Consider the following 24,418-nt stretch of genomic DNA (forward strand, 5'->3'; position numbering starts at 1 on the left):
CTTGCCCATTTCTGCAAAAAAAGGCAGCTGGAATTTTGATAGGGATTGTACTGAAACTGTAGAGTATTTGGGGAGTATTACCATTTTAACAATATTAAGCCTTCTACTCCATAAACATAGGATGTCTTTCCATTTCTTTAGTCTCCTCTACATTCTTTCTATAATATTACATAGTTTTCAGTGTGGAAGTCATCTTTTTTTTTCGAGACAAAGTCTCACTCTGTCACCTAGGCTGGAGTGCAGTGACATGATCTCGGCTCACTGCAACCTCCGCCTCCCAGGTTCAAGCAATTCTTCTGCCTCAGTCTCCCGAGTAGCTGGGACTACAGGCACACGCCACCATGCCCTGATAATTTTTGTATTTGTACTAGAGACAGGGTTTCACCATATTGGCAGGAGCCTAAGACAAGAAATTATCTGAAAAGATATACATATGTGGCTTTTGTCTAATTTAGTGAACCCCACTGATACCATGGAGAGCCATAAAGTTTTTGAGAAAATTATTTCAATAGAAAAACTGCCAATTTGGACTAATAGGACAGAGTCAGTACAAAATGGAAGAAGGTTGTCAGACCCCCAAAATTGTACGGCAATAAGCAGCCTGATAAAACTACTTCGCTACAAACATGTGCTGCCTTTCATGAAGAAAGGGAAGATGATTGAGAGGGTGAAACCAGTCCCCTGAGAATGGAGCAGAGAACTGCAGAGGATGAGTCCCAGGTCTTGAAACTTAATCATGGAACTCCCACTATTTTTTACCCAGCTAGATTTCAGAATTGCTATGAACCCTTTTTTTTACCTTCCATTCCCCTCTCCTTTTAACTGTACTGTCTATAACTATTATCCTTTGCCTGTCCCACTCTTGTATGTTGGGCATGTTGGGGGCCAGACAGCTTGTCTCTATAGTTTCACAGATCTACAGATAGAGAGAAATTGTGTACAGAACCTGTACTGAATGGATTACATTTAGGAACATCATCCACACCAGGACCTGATTTAGATGGTAAGATTCTGGATCTTTGAGCTGATGCTACAATGGGATGGGACTCTTGAAAACCTTGGGAGTGAGGTGAATATATTTTGCATGTGGGAGAACATGACTTATCGGGGCATGTGGTAGAAAGACTCTAAGATGGCCCCTGCACGATTCCTACGTCTTGGTGTTCATGCCTACATGAAATCCCCCCACTCTGAGTGTGAGCAAGACTTATGACTTGCTTCAGACCTATAATAGATAATGGTAAAGTGATGGGATGTCATTCCCATGATCATGTTATATTATATAGGCTTTTGTCGTTAGTTCACTAGCTCTCAGTCTTTCTTCCTGGCTTTGAAGAATAAAGCTGACATAAATACTATAGCTCTAAGGAACTGTATGCTTCTAAGAACATACAAAAGTGTAAGTGGCTCCTTCTCTAATTAAGTCTCCACATAAGAGCCCAGCCTGACCAACAACTTGATCACAGCCAGGTGAAACCCTAAACAGAGAAATAGCTAAGCTGTTGCTGGACTTCAGACTCACAAATGTGTGAGGTATGTTGTTTGAAGCCACTGTTTGTGATAATTTGTTGAGCAGCACAGAAAACCTATATAAACAGGGAAAAATCGAAAGCATTCCCTAAAACTAAAACAAGACAAGGATGCCCAGTTTCACCACTCTTACTGAACAAGTCCTTGTCAGAGCGATCAGGCAAGAGAAAATAACAAAAGGCATCCAAATTGGAAAAGGGGAAGTCAAATTGCCCTGTTTGCTGATGGCATGATCTTATATCTGGAAAACCTGAAAGACTCTATCAAAAAACTTAGATTTGATAAATAAATTTAGTAGTTTCAGGATACAAAATTAAGACCCAAAAATCAATAGGGTTTCAATACACCAATAATGATCTAGCCAAGGACTAAATCAAGAAAGCAACTCAATTTACAATAGCTATAAGAAAAGAAACTATCCTTGGCCGAGCACGGTGGCTCACACCTGTAATCCTACCACTTTGGGAGGCTGAGGTGGGTGGATCACCTGAGGTCAGGAATTCAAGACCAGCCTGACCTTCTTTTTTAAAAAAAAAAAAAAAAACTATCCAGGATTATATTTAAGCATAGAGGTGAAAAATCTCTATAAGGAGAACTACAAAACACTGACTAAAGAATTCATACATGATACAAACAAATGGAAAAACATCCCATGTTCATGGATTGAAAAAATCCATATTGTTAAAATGACCATATACATCAAGCAGTCTACAGATTCAACACAATCACTATCAAATTACCAATGCCATTTTTCACAGAATTAGAAAAAAATACTAAAATTCACGTGGAACCAAAAAGAGCCCAAGTAGCCAAAATAATCCTAAGCAAAAAGAACAAACCTGGAGGAATCACATTACCTGACTTCAAATTATACAGGGGCATAGTAATCAAAACAGCCTGGTACTGTTTTAAAAACAGGCACACAGACTAATGGAACGGAATAGAAAATGAAGAAATGAAGCCATATACCTACAATCAACTGATCTTTGACAAACGTCAACACAAATATACACTGGGGAAAGGAGTCTATTAAATAAGTAGTGCTGGGAATACTGGATGGCCATATGCAGAAAAATGAAACTGGATCCATACCTCTTACCATATATAAAAATTAACTCAAGATGGATTAAAGGCTTAAATCTAAGACCTGAAACTATAAAAATCCTAGAAGAAAACCTAAAAAAACTCTTCTGGACATTGTCCCGGCAAAGAGTTTAAGACCAAGTCTTCAAAAGCAAATGCAATGAAAACAAAAATAGACAAATGGGATTCAATTAAACTAAAAACCTTCTGCAGAGCAAAAGAAATAATCAACAGAATAAACAGACAACCTACAGAATGGCAAAATGGCAAAAATAAATGTGCAAACTATGCATCTGACAAAAGACTAATATCCAGAATCTACAAGAACTTCAACTCAGTAAGAAAACAATAAATAACCCTATTTAATTTTTTTTTTTTTTTTGCAGAATATTAAAGCTATCCCATAAAACCCCTTGTCTTTTGGTTATACAATAAAATGCCAATCTAGGTGCTATTGTGATGGGATTTTGCAGAAACAATTAAGGTTCCTCATTTGACTTTAAAATAGGGAAACTGCCTGGATGTGGTGGCTCATGCCTGTAGTTCAGCACTTTGAGAGGCTGAGTCAAGAGGACTACTTGAACCTAGGAGTTCAAGACCAGCCTGGGCAACATAGTAAGACCTGGTCTCCACAAAATTCAAATTTAAAAAATTAGCCAGGCATGGTGCTGTGTGCCCAATCTCAGCTATTTAGGAGGCTAAGCTAGGAGTATCACTTGAGCCCAGGAGGTTGAGGCTGCCACTGTGATCATGCCACTGCACACTAGCCTGAGCAAGAGAGACTCTGTCTCAAAAAATCAAAACAAATAAATTAAATAGAAGGATTTTTTAAAATTTCTATTTATATGTTTTTAAGTATATCTTATTCTGTAGTGTCTAATACACTTCTTTTTATTTTATTTTATTTATTTTTAATGGATTGGAGGTGGGACGGGAGAATCACAAGGAATCAGGTGTTCAGAGGAATGTATTGAGTAGAGGTGAGGAACTAGGATGTTGAAAAGTAAAAAAAGGAGAGAAGGAGAGGAAGAAAGAGGAAGAAAAAGAGGGAGAGAGAACAGGAATATTGCTTCATTCTAAAAATGGGTATTAATAATGGCCAATCAATATTTTGTGTATTTAAAATGGAGAACTCTATAAATATTTATTGAGTTTACTTGTTCCAGATCTGAGTTGAAGTCCTGGATATCCTTATTAATTTTCTGTCTCGTTGAGTCTAAATCTCGTTATGGGTCTTATCTGGGTATTAAGATCTCTTATTGTTGCATTGATCCTTTTACCACTGTATCTTTGTTGCTTTGAAATCTATTTTACCAAATGTGAGAATTGCAACTCCTGCTTTTTGTTTATTTATTTTTGCTCTCCATTTGGTTGGTAAATTTTTCTCTAACCCTTTGTTTTGAGTCTTTGTGTATCTTTGGATATACCGTTAGGTTTTGGCTGTATCTTTTGATTGGGGGATTTAGTCAATTTAAATTTAGGGTTACTGCCATATGATGTTAACTGGCTATTTTATCCATTCGTTTATGTAAATTCTTCTTTATGTTGATGCTCTTTACTTTTTGGTATATTTTTAGAAAGGCTCATACTGGTTGTTCCTTTCTATGTATAATGCTTCTTTCAGAAGTTCTTATAAAGCAGGCCTGGTGGTAATAAAATCTCTGAGTACTTCCTTGTTCATAAAAGATTTTATTTTTCCTTCAATTGTGAAGCTTAGTTTGGCAGGATATGAGATTCTAGGCTGAAAGCTCTGTTCTTTAAGTATGTTGAATATTGGCCCCCACTCTCTTCTGGCTTGTAGGGTTTCCGCTGAGAGATCTGCTGTAAGTCTAATATGCTTCCCTTTATGGGTAACCTGGCCTTTCTCTCTGGCTGCCCTTAGTATTTTCTCCTTTTCAATCCTGGTGAATCTGACGATTATGTGCCTTGGAGTTGCTCTTCTTGAGGAATATCTTTGTGGTGTTCTCTGTATTACCTGGGGTTGAATAGTGTCCTGCTTTGCTAGATTGGGAAAATTTTCCTGGATGATATCCTGAAAAGTATTTTCCAGCTTGGATTCATTCTCTCCATCACATTCAGGTACACCAATGAAACGTAGATTGGGTCTTTTCACATAGTCCCATATTTCTTGGAGACTTTGCTCATTCCTTTTCATCCTTTTTTCTCTATTCTTGTCTTGTCATTTTATTTCATTAAGTTGGTCTTCGACCTCTGATATCCTTTCTTCTGCTTGATCCATTCTGCTATTTAAACTTGTGCATATTTCGCTAAATTCTCGTGTTGTATTTTTCAACTCCATTAGTTCATTTATATTCCTCTCTATATTGTCTATTCTTTTCAGCATTTCATCAAACCTTTTTTCAAAGTTCTTAGTTTCTTTACATTGGGTTAGAACAAGTTCTTTTAATTCCCAGAAGTTTCTTATCATTCACCTTCTGAAGCCTACTTCAGATAATGGAACACAGTCCTTTTCCATCAGGGCTTGTTCCATTGCTGATGAGAAACTGCAATCCCCTGTAGAGGGAGAGGGGTTCTGATTTTGGGTATGCTCGGCCTTCTTAGGCTGGTTTTTTTCCCTTTATTATAAATTTATCCATCTGTCGTCTTTACAATTACCGCCTTTCTAATTAGGTTTCTGAGTCCACGTCCAATTTATTGATTCCTGGTGCTGGGATTCAAGCAACCCACTGCGCTGGCCAAAATAGCAGCGATAAGACTGACGGTGCTCTTCTGCCGGGAATCGCTGGTCTGGCTTCCTTCTTGAGTCCGCAACAAGCAGCTCTGCCTTCCTGGAGCTCCAAACACCGGTCAGTAAGGGAACCAGTCCCGTTTACTCTGCATGAAGAGCTGCCGCGCCAAGGCGCCGGCAAAACCGCTGCGCTGGCCAAAAGAGTCGCGCTGGTGCCCCGTGGGGCTCCTCCACTAGAAATCTGCCGGTCCGTGAGTGACGAAAATTCATCTGAAAGTGTGGCGTCCTCTCGTTCTCTGAGCTTTCACTGGGAGCTACAATCCTGAGCTGTTAGTGATCAGCCATCTTGGATCTCTCCGAAAACAATAAATAACCCTATTTAAAGCTGCAAGAATTAATGTGAATTGCAGGACACATTGATCATCCAAAAACAAACAAACAAACAAAAACAAACCCTATTTAAAAGGGGAAAAAGAACATGAACAGGCTGGGCATGGTGGCTCACACCTGTAATCCCAGTACTTTGGAAGGCCAAGAAGGGCAGAATGCTTGAGCCCAGGAGTTTGAGACCAGCCTGGGCAACGTGGGTAAACCCTATCTCTACAAAAATATACAAAAAATTAGCCAGGTGTGGTAATGTATTCCTGTGGTCCCAGCTACTCAGGAGGTTGAAGTGGGAGGATCACTTGAGCCAAGAAGGTCAAGGCTGCAGTGAGCTGTGACTGTGCCACTGTACAGAGAGAGAGAGAGAGAGAGATCTGAGAGAGAAACAAACAAAACAGGACATGAACAGATATTTTTCAAAAGAAGACATCTAAGCATCCAACAAACATATGAAAAATGACAGACATTGGCAAGGATGCAGAGAAAAGGGAACACTTATATAGTCTGTGGGGAAGTAAGTTAGTACAGCCTTTATGGAAAAGAGCATGGAGATTTTCCAAAGAACTAAAAATAGAACTACCATTTGATCCAGCAGCTGCTCTACTGAGTATATATGCAAAGAGAAATCATTATATCAAAAAGATACTTATAGCCGAGTACAGTGGCTCATGCCTGTAATCCCAGCACTTTGGGAGGCCGAGGCAGGCGGATCACCTGAGGTCAGGAGTTCAAGACCAACCTGGCCAACATGGTGAAACCTTATCTCTACTAAAAATATAAAACATTAGCTGGGCATGGTGGCATGCACCTGTAATCCCAGCTACTCAGGAGGCTGAGGCAGGAGAATCACTTGAACCCAGGAGGTGGAGGTTGTAGTGAACCAAGATTGCGCCACTGCACTCCAGCCTGGGTGACAAGAGTGAAACTCTGTCTCAAAAAATATATACTTATTCACACTCACATGTTTATTGCTCCACTATTCACAGTAGCAAAGATAGGGAATCAACCTAAGTGTCCATCAAGAGAGGACTGGATAAATAAAATGGAGTACACATATACTACGGACTACTACTTGGCCATACAAAAGAATGAAATCATGTCTTTTGAAGCAACATAGATGGAGCTGGAGGCCATTATACTAGCAACATAACTCAGAAACAGAAAGTCAAATACCACATGTTCTCACTTACAAGCGAGAGCTAAACAATGGTACATATGGACATACAGAGTGGAATAAGAAACACTGAAGACTCCAAAAGGTGTGAAGGTGGGAGGGTGGCAAGAGTTGAAAAATTACCTAGTGAGTACAATATTCATTATTCGAGTGATGGGTACACGAAAGACCCAGACTTCACCACTAAGAAATACATACACATAAGAAACTGGCACTTGTACTCTCTGAATACATAAAAAATAAAATGGAAAGAAAAAACTGTGTGGTTTATTATATATTGATTATACTTTAATACAGCAGTTTAAAAAACATGCTACTTGCACATGATATTTCATCATAAATCATTATATTCAAAGAGAAAGTGCAAGCTCTGTCTAATCATAGTGTAGGCCTTTTTATTTATCTACTCATTCTCAAAGATTTACTAAATACTTGTTAGTTTCTGTGGGGAATACAAACATAAATCACACCCACTGTGATCTGAAATCAGGGGCAGAGGCTAAATGTATGGTCATATCATATCATATCATATCATGAGATGACAATAAACATATTTGGCCTCTACCCCTGGTTTATGACACACAGCTCCTAAAACTCTTAGAATACCCAAAGTGGTAAGTGTTTTTTGTATGCTAATGATATGGCTGGTGGTTAGGGGCTCCTGGATAGTCTGAGGATTGGGTAGGGAGACAGTGGTTGGCAGGGGAACCAATCATGAAATTAGAAGGTTGGAACTTTTTCAGTTTTTCAGCTCCATCCTTGACCTCTAGGGAGAAGACAGGGGCTAAAGGTCAAGTTAATCAGCGATGGCCAACAATTTAATCATGCCTACAAAATGAAACTTCCACAAAAAACTCTAAAGGACTAGGTTCAGAGAGCCCTAAATAGCTGGTTGGTCAGAAGTACAGGTCACAACTTGGAGCTTGCAACTGGCATCTGAAGTTGGGGGTAGTGGGACTGGACCCTTAATTTGTGGGATCTGACAGTATCTCCTGGCAGACTGTGTCAGAACTGAATTGAATTACAGGGTACCACATTGATGTCTGCTGGAGAATGTGGTGTCAGAATTGCTTGTGTTGTGGGGGAAAAAACTCTACCCACTGGTATCAGACATGTTGTGATATGTGAGAGTAGGAAAAAACACTTAGGTTTTTCCTACTCTCTCATATCCACTTTTTTTTTTTGAGACAGAGTCTCTTATGCCCAGGCTACAGTGCAGTGGTGCAATCATAGCTCACTGAAGGCTAAGAATCCTTGACCTCCTGGGATCAAGTGATGCTCCCACCTCAACGTCTTGCATAGCTGCAACTACAAGTGTGTGCCACCATGTCTGGCTAATTTTTTATTTTTTATAGAGATAGGATCTCACTATGTTGCCCACGCTGGTCTCAACCACCTGGGCTCAAGTGATCCTTCTCCTTGGCCTCCCAAAGTGTTAGTATTATAGGCATGAGCCGCTGTGCCTGGTGCATATGCACCTTTTGCACTAATGAAGCATATCATCTAATAGACTGGTTAGGGTTTAGAAATCATAAGCAATTTTTTTTTTACATTATTTTCACAAAGATCCTTACCAGAGGCAAATCCTTCCCAGTGACTACGTGTCAACTGCTCCATACAGCTCACAACCTTGCTCCATACATTGTCAAACACATAAGCAAGGACATCCTCTTTCATGCAGTAAAACGGAGCAATGGGAGGATACCCTAATTTCTGTTTCTCTGTAGCTGCTTCTGATTTCTTCCCATGAAATCCCTCTTCCCTGTAAAAGAAGCAAGAGGGAAAGATTTTATGATTATTCTTCACTGAATGTTCACCATTGTCCTTTGTGTTTCTTAGGAAGGATTGGTGTTCCCACCTGCCTGCCCTGCTGCCCGCCCAGCATATGAGCACATGTACAAGGCTTCTTGTGAACTAAGGCAGTTCTCAACAGAGGAGACTGCATTTTCCTTTTTATCCCCACTCCATCCCACTATTCGGCCAAAAACTAGAACAAGAAAAAGAAGTCTAAGAATCATTATTGCATTCACTAATTTCCCATACATGTTTTGGCTTATTTTTCAATTAGGAACATTCTAAAGGTCCAACTACTGATTTTGTGTCTTTTAGCTTTAAATGAATGAGTATTGTCAATTGTGCAATCAGTTATAATAGTAAAGAACACAGAAATAATATTTTTTGTTTTAACAGAGAAAACTTAATTTTTGTTTGTTTTGACATGGAGTCTCACTCTGTTGCCCAGGCTGGAGTGCAGTGGCTTGATCTTGGCTCACTGCAACCTTTGTCTCCTGGGTTCAAGCCATTCTCCTGCCTCAGCCTCCCGAGTAGGTGGGAGTACAGGAGCCTGCCATCATGCTCAGCTAATATTTGTATTTTTACTAGAGATGGGGTTTCACCATGTTGGCTAGGCTGTTCTTAAATTCCTGACCTCATGTGATCCACCTGCCTCAGCCTCCAAAAGTTCTGGGATTACTGGCATGAGCCACTGCACCTGGCCCTTAGATTAATATTAATGTGATATTTAATCATGTGCATGGCATTGTCATGATGCTGTGTAATTATTATACTTGAAGCAATGATTCATTAGAGAAACATTCCACCCAAATTATTAAAATTAGTATAACTTTACTAAGCCAAAAAAATATTTGGTAATTGGTTAGAAAGGAAAAGGAGGGAAGCTAAACAGAACAGGCACTTGTCTGAGGCTCTTCTGGAGACACTTGTGTCTGTAGCCCAGAAAGTCACAGTTAGCCAAGTCTATCTCTGCTTCATCAGATGGGAATATCAATATCCCTGGAGTTCTGGGGGAAAGAATCTAGCTGATAGTTGTGCTCACCTAAGATAGATGTATTATAGAAACTAAGACAAAACAAATTCTGAAGCTGGCTTAGAATAGGAATAAATAACTCCAGGTCTCTACAGTGAAAGTTACCCCTAGGGCAACAGAGATCTCAAGTATTAAGAAAGTGTAGGCAGGAAAGAAGGGTGCAATAAGGCTTATGCAGCATAGCTACAGACTCTCATCTCTGCCTTCCCTAAGAAGACTTAGCCTGACATTAGGTGGGGGAGTATGGTGAGTAGTATTAATTGTGTTTAAATTTATATTTCTTTTTAGAAGAGACAACATAATGTGATGAAAAAAATTCAAATTGTACAGAAGGATGTATAGTGAAAAAGATGTTGCCTACATTTCTGGCTTCCAGTCCCCATGCCCAGAAGCAAATGTTGTTCTAGAGAAACAGTTACATTATACACTGTACTCCCTTGTTCTTTATTTAACAATGTATCTTGGCCCTTGATCCCTATCAATACATATTAATCTAGGCTGGGTTCCGTGGTTCATGCCTGTAATCCCAGCACTTTGGGAGGCCACGAGGGATGAATTACTTGAAGTCAGGAGTTTGAGAGGAGCCTGGTCAAGATGGCAAAACTCTGTCTCTACTAAAAATACAAAAATTAGCTGGGCATGGTGGTGCACGCCTGTAATCCCAGCTACTCAGGAGGCTGAAGCAGGAGAATTGCTTGAACCAAGGAGAAGGAGTTTGCAGTGAGTGAGATCATGCTATTGCACTCCAGCCTGGGCAACAAAGTGAAACTCTGTCTCAAAAAAATAAAACAAAACAAAACATATTAATCTGCCTCGTAAAAAACAACTGCAGAATATTCCATTGTGCGTACTGTATCTTAACTTGCCTCTTATTGATCAACCAATCTTTGGCTCTTATAGTCAATGTGCAAATTGATTATCCTTAGGCATAGTTCTTTGGCTTCATAAGCAATTATCTCTGTAGAATAAATTCCTATAAATAAGCTTATTGGGTTAAAGGATTTCAATTTAATTGAAATTGAAATTTTAAAAATATTGCATTTCAATTTAAAAGATATTGCCAGATTTCCTCTAAAAAAGTTACATGGCCCAATGGTAAAAGAATATGTCTGTTTACCCACTCAAGGAATTTTTTTTTAATTGCATTTTAGGTTTTGGGGTACATGTGCAGAACATGCAAGATAGTTGCATAGGTACACACGTGGCAGTGTGATTTGCTACCTTCCTCCCCTTCACCCACATCTGGCATTTCTCCCCATGCTATCCCTCGCCAGCTCCCTCCACCCACTGTCCCTCCCCTATTCCCCCCAATAGACCCCAGTGTGTAGTGCTCCCCTCCCTGTGTCCATGTGTTCTCATTGTTCATCACCTGCCTATGAGTGAGAACATGCAGTATTTCATTTTCTGTTCTTGTGTCAGTTTGCTGAGAATGATGTTCTCCAGATTCCTCCATGTCCCTACAAAGGACACGAACTCATCGTTTTTGATTGCTGCATAATATTCCATGGTGTATATGTGCCACATTTTCCCAGTCCAGTCTATCATCGATGGGCATTTGGGTTGGTTCCAGGTCTTTGCTATTGTAAACAGTGCTGCAATGAACATTCGTGTGCATGTGTCCTTATAGTAGAACAATTTATAGTCCTTTGGATATATACCCAGTAATGGGATTGCTGGGTCAAATGGAATTTCTATTTCTAGGTCCTCCACTCAAGGAATTATCAAACTTCTTTATCTTTTGTTCTCTGCCAATCTAACAGATAAAAGTGCCTCATTATAGTTTTAATTTGTATCTCTAATTACAAATGAGGTTGAATTTCATTTACGTTTAAAATATATTTTATTTTTATGTTGATATCCTTTGTCTTTAGTCTTTTCTTTATTGATGTATATATTAAGGAAATTAACTCTTCTCTGTGAATGAACTACAAACATTTTTGCCTAGTGTGTCATTTGTTTTTTGACTTTGAGTTTGTTTTCAATTCCTACTGTAGAAATTAGCTTTTTTCTATTTTTACATTTATTTTTTCACAGCAGCATTGTATTCTAGAAATGAGGTTTTTTCTATGTAGAAATTTATTTTATATAGTCATTTAAGAATTTGTTATGATTTGTAGGTTTTGTGTTATAGTTAAAAAGGCCTTCATTCCCAAATTATATTGTTTACAACAGTCTCCCATATTTTGTTTTTTCTAAATGTATATGATTTCATTTGTCATATTTAATTTTTTTAATGTGTGAAGTTTATTTTTATGGAAAGAATAAGTTAGGGACCTTATATTTTTTCCAGATGGTTTTTCCATTTGTAGTAAAATCATTTGCTGAAATTACTGATTACACTGATGTCCTATAGGTGTTTTGGTTTATTTTTCAACTCTCAATCTTTTCAATAAGGAACATTCTAAAGGTCCAACTACTCTGTCATTTTAGAAGACATCTTAGAGGTATCTCTAAAGGGAAGGCTGCCATTCTAAAATCATCCACATGTTACCTGAAAATTCATTTTGGTTAACTATCAGAAAAAGAGAAAGAGATGCCATGGGGACACTATCAGCCATTCACATCACATATAAAATTAGTTAGATCAGATTTATTTTTCATAAACTTAAACCAAAGAAGACGACCTTTGATTTGAGGAAAAAATGGAAAACAGAAGTAATCTGACATAGGCCAGGAGAAGTGAAAGGGAAGGGGGCAGTCTTTGGAAAACCAAAAGAACTGCTTACAATTCTAGCTCAGTGGCATTATGTATAGAAACCTGGCTTATATTTAGCTGACCCTAGGGCTGTGTGCACATGAGTGATATGTGAGTGAACATGGCTCAGCAGGAAATACAATGGGGAAAAAAATGCGTCCAGAATCATGTGATGTAATACTAACTAGACAGCTGCACAGCCTAAAGAGAAATTTTCACTCATTTTCTTTTTTTTTTTTTTTTGAGACGGAGTTTCGCTCTTGTTACCCAGGCTGGAGTGCAATGGCGCAATCTCGGCTCGGCGCAATCTCGGCTCACCGCAACCTCCGCCCCCTGGGTTCAGGCAATTCTCCTGCCTCAGCCTCCTGAGTAGCTGGGATTACAGGCACGCGCCACCGTGCCCAGCTAATTTTTTGTAATTTTTAGTAGAGACGGGGTTTCACTATGTTGACCAGGATGGTCTCGATCTGTTGACCTCGTGATCCACCCGCTGCTGTGAATATCAATTCTGGAACTTTTTTTTTTTTGAGACAGAGTCTCACTCTGTCGCCAGACTGGAGTGCAGTGGCGTGATCTCAGCTTACTGCAACCTCTGCCTCCTGGGTTCAAGCAGTTTTCCTGCCTCAACCTCTAGAGTGGCTGGGACTACTACAGACATGCGCCACCACCCCCAGCTAATTTTTGTATTTTTAGTAGAGAGGGACAGAGTTTGACCATGTTGGCCAGGATGGTCTTGATCTCTTGACCTCATGACCTGCCCACCTCAGCCACCCAAAGTGCTGGGATTACAGGCATCAGCCACTGTGCCCGGCCCAATTCTGGAACTTTTAAAGGCTTAGAGGAATAGTTTAAGAGGCTAATGTTTCAGAAAAGTAGCATGGAATAGTGAAAAGAAGACTAGATTGAGAATCAGGTGAATAAGGTTTTGGTTTTAGCTTTACTTTAGATAAATCATTTAACTACTCTGATTCTCACCTATCCTGTAAAAAAGATAAATCATATCTATGTGATAGGACTACTGTTAGAATATAGTAAGAATAGATATAAATAGAATTATTAATTGTAAAATCTGTGCCAATCATAACGTTTTATACAAACTGTATTTACCTTTTTCTTTTCTTGATTTGTTTCGTTTTTTGGAGATGGAATCTCGCTGTCACCCAGGTTGGAGTGCAGTGGTGTGATATTGGCTCACTGCAACCTCCGCCTCTAGGGTTCAAGCGATTCTCTGGCCTCAACCTCCCAAGTAGCTGAGATTAGAGGTGTATACCACCATGCCCAACTAATTTTTGTATTTTTCACAGAGAGGGTGTTTCACCACATTGGCCAGGCTCATCTCGAACTCCTGACCTCAAGTGATCTGCCTGTCTCAGCCTCCCAAAGTGCTGGGATTACAGGCATGAGCCACTACGGCTGGCTGTGTATATACCTTTTTCAAATAGGATTTATGTAAGCAAGTTCATATCTCTTCAACTGCTCTTTTAAAATTATCATTCACTGGTTGTAGGGAGCCAGAATAGCCCACCCGCTCTCTGGGGGGATCAGCAGCAAGGCTGCTGTGAACTTTGGTTAAACTTCAGAGAAGTGAAACCATAATAGGTGGATGTGTCTATCTTGGAGTAGGACAGATGGGCTTAGAGAAAGATAACCAGCTTTCACTGACCTTGCTGCAAGATAGTTTTTAGCTGAAGTATGTTAACTGATGTATTAGAATTTTAACCACAGGCTGTTCTAAGTAGCTGTACCCTCCCTCTGCTATGTGCTTTGTAAACATATAAAATAAAGCACACTGATACAGATCGGGGCCAAAGAGCCTGACATCCTCATCTCTTGAGCCACCTTGCTCAGATTTCTCTATGTCTGTGTCTGTGTCTGTGTCTTTCTTTATTCCCCACCATTCCCTCTTAGGTCTTTGAACCCTTGGGCAGCGCCGGACGCAGCACACGTCAGAACTGGTGATAATTTGCAAAAGAGTAAAATCAAACTATGTGGGAAACAAAATAAACTTATTTTAAAATCTTCAATCTCAGGAACAGGAAAATGATGTGTGAAGGTATGAAATATACAAGGAAGCCTAGTATACAGAAGCAATAAGTGAAAAGATAAATTCTGGATACCTGAGAAATAACATAAAATAAATAACAGAAACTGGCATATATCTAATTATAGATAATATTGGTAGCACCATTTAGAAAAAACAGGTATTCATACACAAAATAAGAGGGGAGTAAAAAGCTTAAAAGACATAATACTCACATATCTGTATGGTCGAATGCTAGGTATTCCTCAAGTATTCCTTCCAAGACAATTATAGAGTCTTCCTCATCTTTCTCCATAGAAGAAAAGCTAGAGGATTTGGCAATGGAAGATGCTTTATGAGCATAACAAGAGGAAAAATGTAACTTCTTCCCCCTTATACAAAATCTTGGAGAGGAAAAAAGAAGTAAATATTAATTGTGTAAACATAAACAGTTTTTACGGTAACACAGTTACATGAGTTTCAGCTGAAAGTCCTCTTGCCCTGGCAATACCTTCCTGGACTATTCTAAGCCTCAAAAATGGGTTATTTCTCATTTCTCAGAACAGGAAGATTAAATTCTGGTCATAGACCTATTCTGCCTACATATGCTGTGGACTATCTGATACTGCTTGCTGTCTTTTCAGGTACAAACAGCTATAGCTATGTATTAGGTCATCCTTGCCTTGCTGTAAAGAAACATTTGAAACCAGGTAATTTATAAGAAAAGAGGTTTAATTGGCTCACAGTTCTGGAGGCTGTACAGGAAGCATAGTGCTGGCATCTGCTTCTGTAGAGGCCTTACAAAGCTTTTACTCATGGTAGAAGGTTCAGTGGGAGCAGGAGCAAGAGAGAATGTGTATGGGAGAGGAGGTGCCACACACTTTTAAATGACCACATGTCACAGGAACTCACTATCGCAAAGACAGTACAAAGCCATAAGGGTTCCTCTCCCATGACTCAAACACTTCCTACCTGGCCCCACTAGCACTGGGGGTTATAATTCACAATGAGATTTGGGCATTCTGCCCTTGGCTCCTCCCAAATCTCATATCCTTCTCACATTGCAGAATACAATGTTGCAGAATGGTCATTTAGCCAGATGTCTTAAAAAGGATGAACTAATTGCTCAGACTTGATTTCTTATTTCCTTGAAAATTAAATTTCTAAATGGATCTACCATTGATAGTTATAAAATAAGGCACATATAAAGTTTACACTAACAGATCAGGTCAATATATCCTAATAGCAGGATATGAGTTATGTAATTTTGATCAGAGAGAATGAAAGAATACATCATTTCTGTGGAAGACATTAGGCTGTAAAATTTTTCATATTGTATAAAAGGAGTAAACTTAACTTATCCATATAATACAAGAGATTTAAATTGAAAAAGAATGCCTAATGACCAGCAGCTTGAGTTTAAATCACTTTAGGAACAGCAAACAAATACCATTATCTGACCAAAAATCAGTTGATAACCCAGATCCCATAACCCTAACAGTAATGTTTTACTTTGTGGTCTGGAGAGATTACCACAAGCCCAAGAAAGCACCAAAGTATTCCTACAACTCTTGGAAGGTATCAAATAAGTAAAAATGGGAAAAAGAATAGGAATACTTTTTTTAAGTGAATTAAAATGATGATATTATATTTTACAGTAGATTTAAGCATAAGCATGGGTTTCAAAGTAATGATATTTGGGTTTATTTTACTGCTGTTTTAAAAGTCTGAGGTGTTCAAAAGATTTAACCATTTAAAAATTACTTTGAAGTTTAACTTCTCTAAAGAGATTAAATTATAATTAATAATTGTAATTGTAATAATTTAAAAATCACTTTTTCAACTTTTTTTAAAAAAGTTTTAAAGTCTTTTTCTTAGACTTCTACATTTAAAAAAACATTCAATTTAAACAATTATGCCAAGAGGAAAGTGTCCATATTTATATATAGATGTAAATAAGATACCTAGACCTGAATAACAAGAATATCCTTAAGCACTATTATATGGTTTGAATATTTGTCCCCTCCAAAATTAATGTTGCAGTTCAGTCCCTAATCTGGCAGTGTTGAGAGGTGGAGCCTTTAAGGGGTAATTGGATCATGGAGATTCTGCCCTTGTGATTAATCAGTTATCAAGGAAGGGGGCTTTATTATAAAGCTTATTATAAAGGTAGCTTCATAATAAGAGAAAGAAACCTGAGTTGCCACATTAGCATGCACAGCCCCCTTGTCATGTGAATCCCTGCACTGCCCTGGGTCCCTGCAGAGAGTCCCCACCAGCAAGAAGGTCCTCCCAGATGCTGCCCCTTGACCTTGGACTTTTTAGCCTCCAGAACTGTAAGAAATCACTTTCTTTTTCTTATAAATTGCCCAGTTTCAGGTACTCTGTCATAAGCAACAGAAAACTGACTAATACACTCCAGGAAAGGTCTAACTTTTTGAACAAAAAAAATTACATAGCAAAACTTTAATATACGCAAAGACTATGGACGATCTTACAGAATTTGCTATGCTTTACTAAATACCAGTAAGTAGGAATAAGTATTTTAATCCCTTAGTACAACTGTTAGGATATAATACTTGCATATTAGGGCACATTGAAATACTTACATAATGGATACTCACATAGTAGAATCTCTTTCTTGAGACAAGGTTGTTTCATATGAAGCTGAAATAGCAGAAGGGGACCTAGGATACAGTCTGTAACCTTCACTTGGAGTGATGATCTGCCTACCTAGAATCCTTCAAAATGAACAAACATAGACAAAATTAAGCACCTTCACTGGCATACATACAAAATCTAGATATATTTTAAACACATTTGATAGTTCTATATAAAAGTCTGGTAGTCTGATACTGATTAAGAATGAGAAAATGTGAGTCCAGAGCCTTAATACAGGTGTATCTCTCTTCCATAGAATGGAGATAGAAAAGATAAATCTATAGCCTAGGAGTTAAAAAAAAAAAACCAAGAAATCTAAGCAAACATCTATAATTTGCCCTTTGTGCTCTATACTAGTCCTCATTCAATCAACCAAAATGGGATAAAGGCCCTACCAAATTAGTGAAAGCTATGATTTACATTCTTTTTTTTGGGGGGGGCGGAGGAAGGCAGGAAGGAAGGGAATAAGGACGGTAAGGAGGAAGGAAGGGAGGAAGCGGGGAGGGAGGGAGGGAGGGAAGGGAAGAAAGGAAATCAAGCAATGAAAGAGACATTGCCAACCTGGATCTATAGGTTTACAAGTTGATTTCTTTTTTTTTGAGAGAAGGAAAGAAAAAAAAATAAGTAAAGGAGAGGAAGAAAGAGGAAGAGAAAGAGGGAGAGTAAATGGAAATATTGCTTTATTTTGAAAAAAATTGGGTATTAATAATGGCCAATCAATGTTTCATTTAAACTAATGGGTAGGTGTGATGTGGTATTGACAAGAATGTATATTTTGTGTATTTGAAGTGGAGAGCTCTATAAATATTTATTAAGTTTACTTGTTCTGGATCTGAGTTTGAGTCCTTGATATTCTTATTAATTTTCTGTCTCATTGACTCTAAGTCTCCTATCTGGGTGTTAGGATCGTTAGCTCTTGTTGTTGCACTGATCCTTTTACCACTATATCTTTGTTGCTTTAAAATCTATTTTATCCGATACAAGAATTGCAACTCCTGCTTTTTATTTATTTATTATTTATTTTTGCTCTCCATTTGGTTGGTAAATCTTTCTCCATCCCTTTGTTTTGAGTCTTTGTGTATCCTTGCATGTGAAACAGGTCTGGATGTAACATGCCATTGGGTTTTGGCTGTGTCTTTTGATTGGGAATTTAGTCAATTTAAATTTAGGGTTACTGCCATTTGATGTTGACTGGCTGTTTTATCCATTTGTTGGTGTAAATTCTTCTTTATGTTGGTGCTCTTTACTTTTTGGTGTATTTTTAGAAAGGCTAATACTGGTTGTTTCTTTCTGTGTGTAATGCTTCTTTCAGAAGCTCTTATAAAGCAGGCCTGGTGGTAATAAAATCTCTGAGTTCTTGCTTGTTCATAAAATATTTTATTTCCTTCAGTTGTGAAGCTTAGTTTGGCTGGATATGAAATTCTGGGCTGAAGGTTCTGTTCTTTGAGGATGTTGAATATTGGCCCCCACTCTCTTCTGGCCTGTAGAGTTTCTGCCGAGAGATCTGCTGTAAGTCTGATAGGCTTGCCTTTGTGGGTTATCTGACCTTTCTCTCTGGCTGCCCTTAGTATCCTCTCCTTCGTTTCAACCCTGGTGAATCTAACGATTATGTGCCTTGGGGTTGCTCTTCTTGAGGAATATCTTTGTGGTGTTCTCTGTATTACCTGGGGTTGAATGTTGACCTGCTTTGCTAGTTTAGGAAAATTTTCCTGAATAATATCCTGAAGGGTATTTTCCAGCTTGGATTCATTCTCTCCGTCGCATTCAGGTACACCTATCAAACGTAAATTTGGTCTTTTCACATAGTCCCACATTTCTTGGAGACTTTGCTCATTCCTTTTTATCCTTTTTTCTCTAATCTTTTCTTCACGTTTTATTTCATTAAGTTGGACTTTGACCTCTGATATCCCTTCTTCTGCTTGAACAATTCGAGTGTTTAAACCTGTGCATACTTCTCGGAGTTCCTGTATTGTATTCTTCAGTTCCATTAATTCACTCATACTCCTCTCTAAGTTGTCTATTCTCAATAGGATTTCATCAAACCTTTTTTCAAAGTTCCTAGTTTCTTTACGTTGGGCTACAACATGTTCTTTTAACTCACCCAAGTGTGTTATTATCCATTCCTTGAAGAGTGATTCTGTCATCAGGAGGCGCTCATTCTCCATCAAGCCTTGTTCCATTGTTGATGTGGAGCTGTGATCATCTTTAGAGGGAGAGGTGTTCTGACTTTGAGTATTCTCAGCTTTTTTACACTGGTTTCTTCCCGTCATTGTAAATTTACCCTCCTGTCGTCTTTGAAATTACCAACTTTCAGATTAGGTCTCTTGAGTGGACGTCCAGGTTGTTAGTTCCCAGGGCCAGAGCAGCGGCGTTAAAACTGATGGTGCTTTTCTGCCCAGGATTCTCCTGTAGGGCTTCCTTCTTGTTTCCGTAGTAGGCGACTCTGCCTTCCCGGGGCTCCAAACCTCGGTCAGAAGGGGAACCGGTCTTGTTTACTCTGCGCTGCGCGCTGCTGCGCCGAGGTGGCGGCGGAACCGCTGCGCCGACCACGAGAGTCGCGCTAGCAACTCGTGTGTTTCCACCACTGGGGGATCTTCTGCTCCGTGAGCGACCAGACTTTGTCTGAAAGTGTGGCGTCCTCTAGTTCTCCGCGCCTTCCCTGAGAGCTGCAATCCCGGGATGTTAGCGATCGGCCATCTTGGATAGTTCGATTTACATTCTTAAGAACAAGAGGCTTTATAACTTTTGGGTATGTGCAATAAGTGGTACTTCAGTTTCTGAAGGAAGCTCTTGAACAGACGATATCTGGTTTCAAGTGTATATGAGAATTTTTTTTTTCTTTTTCTTTGCTTCAACTAGGTGAACATGAGAATTTAATTGTATACAACAGTGTACATTTTCGAATATCTTGTTCAAAAGAAGTGCTTTTTGGTATCCAGATACTCAGATCTCAGCTGCTGTTGTAGAAATAGTTTTACTTGATTAGGATGACACTTTTTTTTTTTTTTGAGGTGGAATTTCACTCTGGTTGCCCAGGCTGGAGTGCAATGGCATGATCTCAGCCCACTGCAACTTCCGCCTTCTGGGTTCAAGGGATTCTTCTGCCTCAGCCTCCTGATTAGCTGCTATTACAAGTAGCTGCAATTGTGCCATTGTACTCTAGCCTAGGTGACAGAGCTAGTGCCACCACACCTGGCTAATTTTGTATTTTTAGTAGAGATGGGGCTTCTCCATATTGGTCAGGCTGGTCTCGAACTCTGGACCTCAAGTGATCCACCTGCCTCAGCCTCCTAAAGTGCTGGGATTACAGGCGTGAGCTACTGTGCCCGGCCAGGATGACATTTTGTTAGTTATGGAAACTCTGGAAACTTCTACCAACTTAAGTTTTCTCTTAGCTGAGGCTTTATACCACATGGCCTTATTTATATTCATTAAAGTCATGCTCATAAAGATTCCAGAATACAAGCTTATTTTTTTTTTATTTTTTTTATTTTTTTGAGACGGAGTTTCGCTCTCGTTACCCAGGCTGGAGTGCAATGGCGCAATCTCGGCTCACCGCTACCTGCGCCTCCTGGGTTCAGGCAATTCTCCTGCCTCAGCCTCCCGAGTAGCTGGGATTACAGGCGTGCGCCACAATGCCCAGCTAATTTTTTTTTTTTGTATTTTTAGTAGAGACGGGGTTTCACCATGTTGACCAGGATGGTCTTGATCTCTTGACCTCGTGATCCACCCGCCTCGGCCTCCCAACGTGCTGGGATTACAGGCTTGAGCCACCAAGCCCGGCCAAGCTTATTTTTTAAAATCCACTTTTTAAATTTTAGTATTAGCCATGAATGCAAGTCAACTGCAGGGCGTCAGTACCTGAGGTGAGGAAAGCTGGCTGTCCACTGTTGGCACTCTTCTTGTAGACTCTTGGTATGCACGCTCAACTTCTGCTCATACAAGAGTTCATCAATGGCCATGAACATTGCCTGGACTTTTTCAGTGGCATTTTGATTAAGTTCCTAGAAGGAAATATTCCCCCAAAATATTTAGGTGAGCTTCACTCTCCATTAAAAATTATAAAGACTGAAAGTAGTAAGACTTGTTTGGTTTAAATATTTAGTCTACTTGAAATACTGTTGTGTTTCCATGAAAGAAAAATTAAATTAGTGAGTTTTTAGATCTTAGAATTTTCAGATATCTCCTCCATTCATATTTAAAGAAAATTTGGATAAATGTCTATTTTTTAGGCTGGTCCAAGTACAGTGGTGTTTATAACTAATTGATCAGAACCACTTATGGATTTCTTTGTTTCTTCTCCACTCCCAATGCCTCACTTGACTAGCCTTAAAAAAAAAAAAAAAAAAAAGGCCAGGCGTGGTAGCTCACATCTGTAATCCCCACACTTCGGGAGACAGAGGTGGGTGGATCTCTTGAGGCCAGCAGTTCAAGACCAGCCTGACCAACATAGTGAAACCCCATCTGTACTAAAAACACAGTTAGCTGGGCATTGTGGTGCATACCTATAATCTCAGCTACTTGGGAGGCAGAAGTTTTAGCAAGCCAAGATTGTGCCATTGCACTCTAGCCTGGGTGATAGAGCTAGACTCTGTCTCAAAAAAAAAAAAAGTCTATATTTTTAAAAGTAACATATTCTTATTATATATAGTATTAATTGTAAATACTTTAAAAAATAAGTATTAAGAAAAAATTAAAATTACCTATAATTCCAGCATTGAAAAATAATGATTGCTAATTTTAATACAGTTGCTTGGTTCCACTGTTTTTTAAGAAAAGGTAGACAGGGTCGGGCGTGGTGGCTCATGCCTGTAATCCCAGCACTTTGGGAGGCCGAGGCAGGCAGATCACCTGAGGTCAGGAGTTCGAGACCAACCTGACCAACATGGAGAATCCCCATCTCTACTAAAAACACAAAATTAGCCAGGTGTGGTGGCACATGCCTGTAATCCCAGCTACTCTGGGGACTGAGGCAGGAGAATCACTTTAACTGGGAGGTAGAGCTTGCAGTAAGCCAAGATTGCGCCATTGCCCTCCAGCCTGGGCAGCAAGAGTGAAACTTCGTCTCAAAAAGAAGAAGAAAAAGTAAAGGTAGACAGACAATCCTATGTATATTACTTTGTATTCTGCATCCTTCACTTGACAACTGACAATTTATGTTATGTCCCTGCCCTCTGTAATCCATCCTTTAAGAATAGTCACGCCAGGCACAGTGGCTCATCTGTAATCCCAGAACTTTGGGAGGTCGAGGCAAGTGGATTACCTGAGGTCAGGAGTTCAAGACCAGCCTGGCCAACATGGTGAAACTCCATCTCTACTAAAAATATAAAAAATTAGCCGGATGTGGTGGCAGGCACCTGTAATCCCAGCTACTCGGCAGGCTGAGGCAGGAGAATCGCTTGAAGCTGGGAGGTGGAGGCTGCAGTGAGCTGAGATTGCGCCACTGCACTTCAGCCTGGTAACAGAGCAAGACTCTGTCTCAAAAAAATATGTATATATAATTCCACTTATAGTCACTCATTATTTGAGCTATATTTACTTCTACAAGGATAAACTCCCTCTTTATACATTTTAGACACATTTCAGACACACACTTTATATATCATATATTAAATACAAGCGCATATTCTGCTTTAATCAGTCAGTTGTCCTTTAAAGAACAGACAAGGCTGGGCATGGTGGCTTACGCCTGTAATCCCAGCACTTTGGGAGGCCGATGTGGGCAGTTCACAAGGTCAGGAGATCGAGATCATCCTGGCCAATATCGTGAAACCCTCTCTCTACTAAAAATACAAAAATTGGCTGGGCTTGGTGCATGCCTGTAATCTCATCTACTTGGGAGACTGAGGCAGGAAAATCACATGAACCTGGGACACAGAGGTCGCAGTGAGCTGAGGTTGTGCCATTGCATTCCAGCCTGGCAACAGAGTGAGATTCTGTCTCAAAAAAAAAAAAAAAGAAAGAAAGAAAGAAAAAGAAAAACAGACAAAAATATAGACTTTTATATTTACCCATTAATTAATTTCTGGTTCTCTTCTCCTCCCTGCCCTGAACTCTGGTCTCTGCTCTTTAGCACAGTGGGACCACCATTGCTTTGCTTGGACTCTAGTTCACTCTTACATAGTAAGAAAATTGTCCCCAGGTAGGGGGCCAGAGAAAATAGGAGGGTATCTGTACAGGAGGAAGGCCTAGTGTGTGATAGGAGCCCAAAAGACATAAGAGAGTGCCTAAGCAGTTTTTACGACCTTGAGCAGCGTGAGAGGAGTGCTTCAGTTACTCTGGCAGTGTAACAAATTACTTAAAACAACAATAATCATGTATTATCTCTCTGGGTTTATATGGATCAGGAATTTATATAGATCACAGCAGGAATGGCTTATCCCTGCTCCGTAATATCTGAGGCCTTAGTCAGAAGACTCAAAGGCTGGGAGCTGAAAACATCTTAATGCTCATTCACTTACATGTCTGGCAGCTGATGCTGGCTTTCAACTGGGGCTTTAATTCCTTTGTACATGAGCCTTTTCATGTAATCTGAACTTCCCTGCATTATGGTGGGTGGATTCTGAGGTCCACGATTCAGACAGAAAGAGACAGAAAGAACCTAGAAAGTTATGGAGGAAGGTTCGGTGAAGTGCTCATGCCTGTAATCCTAACACTTTGGGAGGTCAAGGCAGGTGGATCACTTGATATCAGGAGTTCAAGACCAGCCTGGCCAACAAAGCAAAACCCTGTCTCTACTAAAAATACAAAACTTAGCCAGGCATGGTGGTGCACTCCTGTAATCCCGTAAGCTGAGATCATGCCATTGTACTCCAGCCTGGGCTACAAGAGCTAAACTCAGTCTCAAAAAAAAAAAAAGATATAGACTGGATAAATGAATGAAAAAACAAAACCCACTGGTCCGCTGCCTATAAGAAACACACTTCACCTGTAAAGACACACATAAACTGAAAATAAAGGGATAGAAAAGGATATTCCATGCCCACAGAAACCAAAAAAGAGCACAAGTAGCTATATGTATATCAGACAAAATAGATTTCAAGACAGAAACTATAAGAAGAGACAAATAAAATCACTATATAATGATAAAGGGGGGTTGATTCAGCAAGAGGATATAACAATTTTAAATATATATTCACCCAACACTCCAGTACCCATCTATATAAAGGAAGTATTATGAGAGCTAAAGAGAGGTATAGGTCCCAATACAGTAAGAGTTGGGGACTTCAACACCCCACTGTCAGCATTGGACAGATTTTCCAGACAAAATCAAGAAAGAAACATCAAACTTAATCTGCACTATAGACCAAATGGATCTAACACTTTTACAGAACATTTCATCCAACAGCTGCAGA

General features: G+C 39.4%; 2 protein-coding genes across 17 annotated transcripts in view; one reads left to right on the top strand and one right to left on the bottom strand.

Annotated features, from left to right (window-relative positions):
* Window positions 1-24,418, top strand: part of DNAJC9 (DnaJ heat shock protein family (Hsp40) member C9) — a 54,869-nt gene that overhangs the window by 24,757 nt on the left and 5,694 nt on the right. Inside the window, exon 6 of one of the 3 annotated variants that reach the window (XM_035268015.3) lies at window positions 5,245-5,685. The exons of the other annotated variants lie outside the window; for them this stretch is intronic. Coding sequence (XP_035123906.1) covers window positions 5,245-5,272 — 28 coding nt within the window. The 3' untranslated portion in view covers window positions 5,273-5,685. Of the gene's footprint in view, window positions 1-5,244; window positions 5,686-24,418 lie in introns of those variants that run through there. 3 annotated transcript variants of the gene reach the window in all.
* FAM149B1 (family with sequence similarity 149 member B1) overlaps window positions 1-24,418 on the bottom strand; it is a 55,933-nt gene that overhangs the window by 18,784 nt on the left and 12,731 nt on the right. For 7 of the 14 annotated variants that reach the window (XM_054242321.2, XM_078345596.1, XM_078345595.1 and 4 more), the window contains 4 exons: window positions 20,925-21,067; window positions 17,027-17,143; window positions 14,639-14,806; window positions 8,435-8,622 (listed from right to left, as the gene is read on the bottom strand). In XM_054242321.2, coding sequence (XP_054098296.1) covers window positions 8,435-8,622; window positions 14,639-14,806; window positions 17,027-17,143; window positions 20,925-21,031 — 580 coding nt within the window. In that variant the 5' untranslated portion in view covers window positions 21,032-21,067. The remainder of the gene's footprint in view (window positions 1-8,434; window positions 8,623-14,638; window positions 14,807-17,026; window positions 17,144-20,924; window positions 21,068-24,418) is intronic. The other 7 variants (XM_078345600.1, XM_078345597.1, XM_054242318.2 and 4 more) reach the window with 3 other exon arrangements.

The sequence above is a fragment of the Callithrix jacchus genome, chromosome 12 (assembly GCF_049354715.1).
Source record: "Callithrix jacchus isolate 240 chromosome 12, calJac240_pri, whole genome shotgun sequence".
In the NCBI taxonomy this organism is placed as follows: Eukaryota; Metazoa; Chordata; class Mammalia; order Primates; family Cebidae; genus Callithrix; species Callithrix jacchus.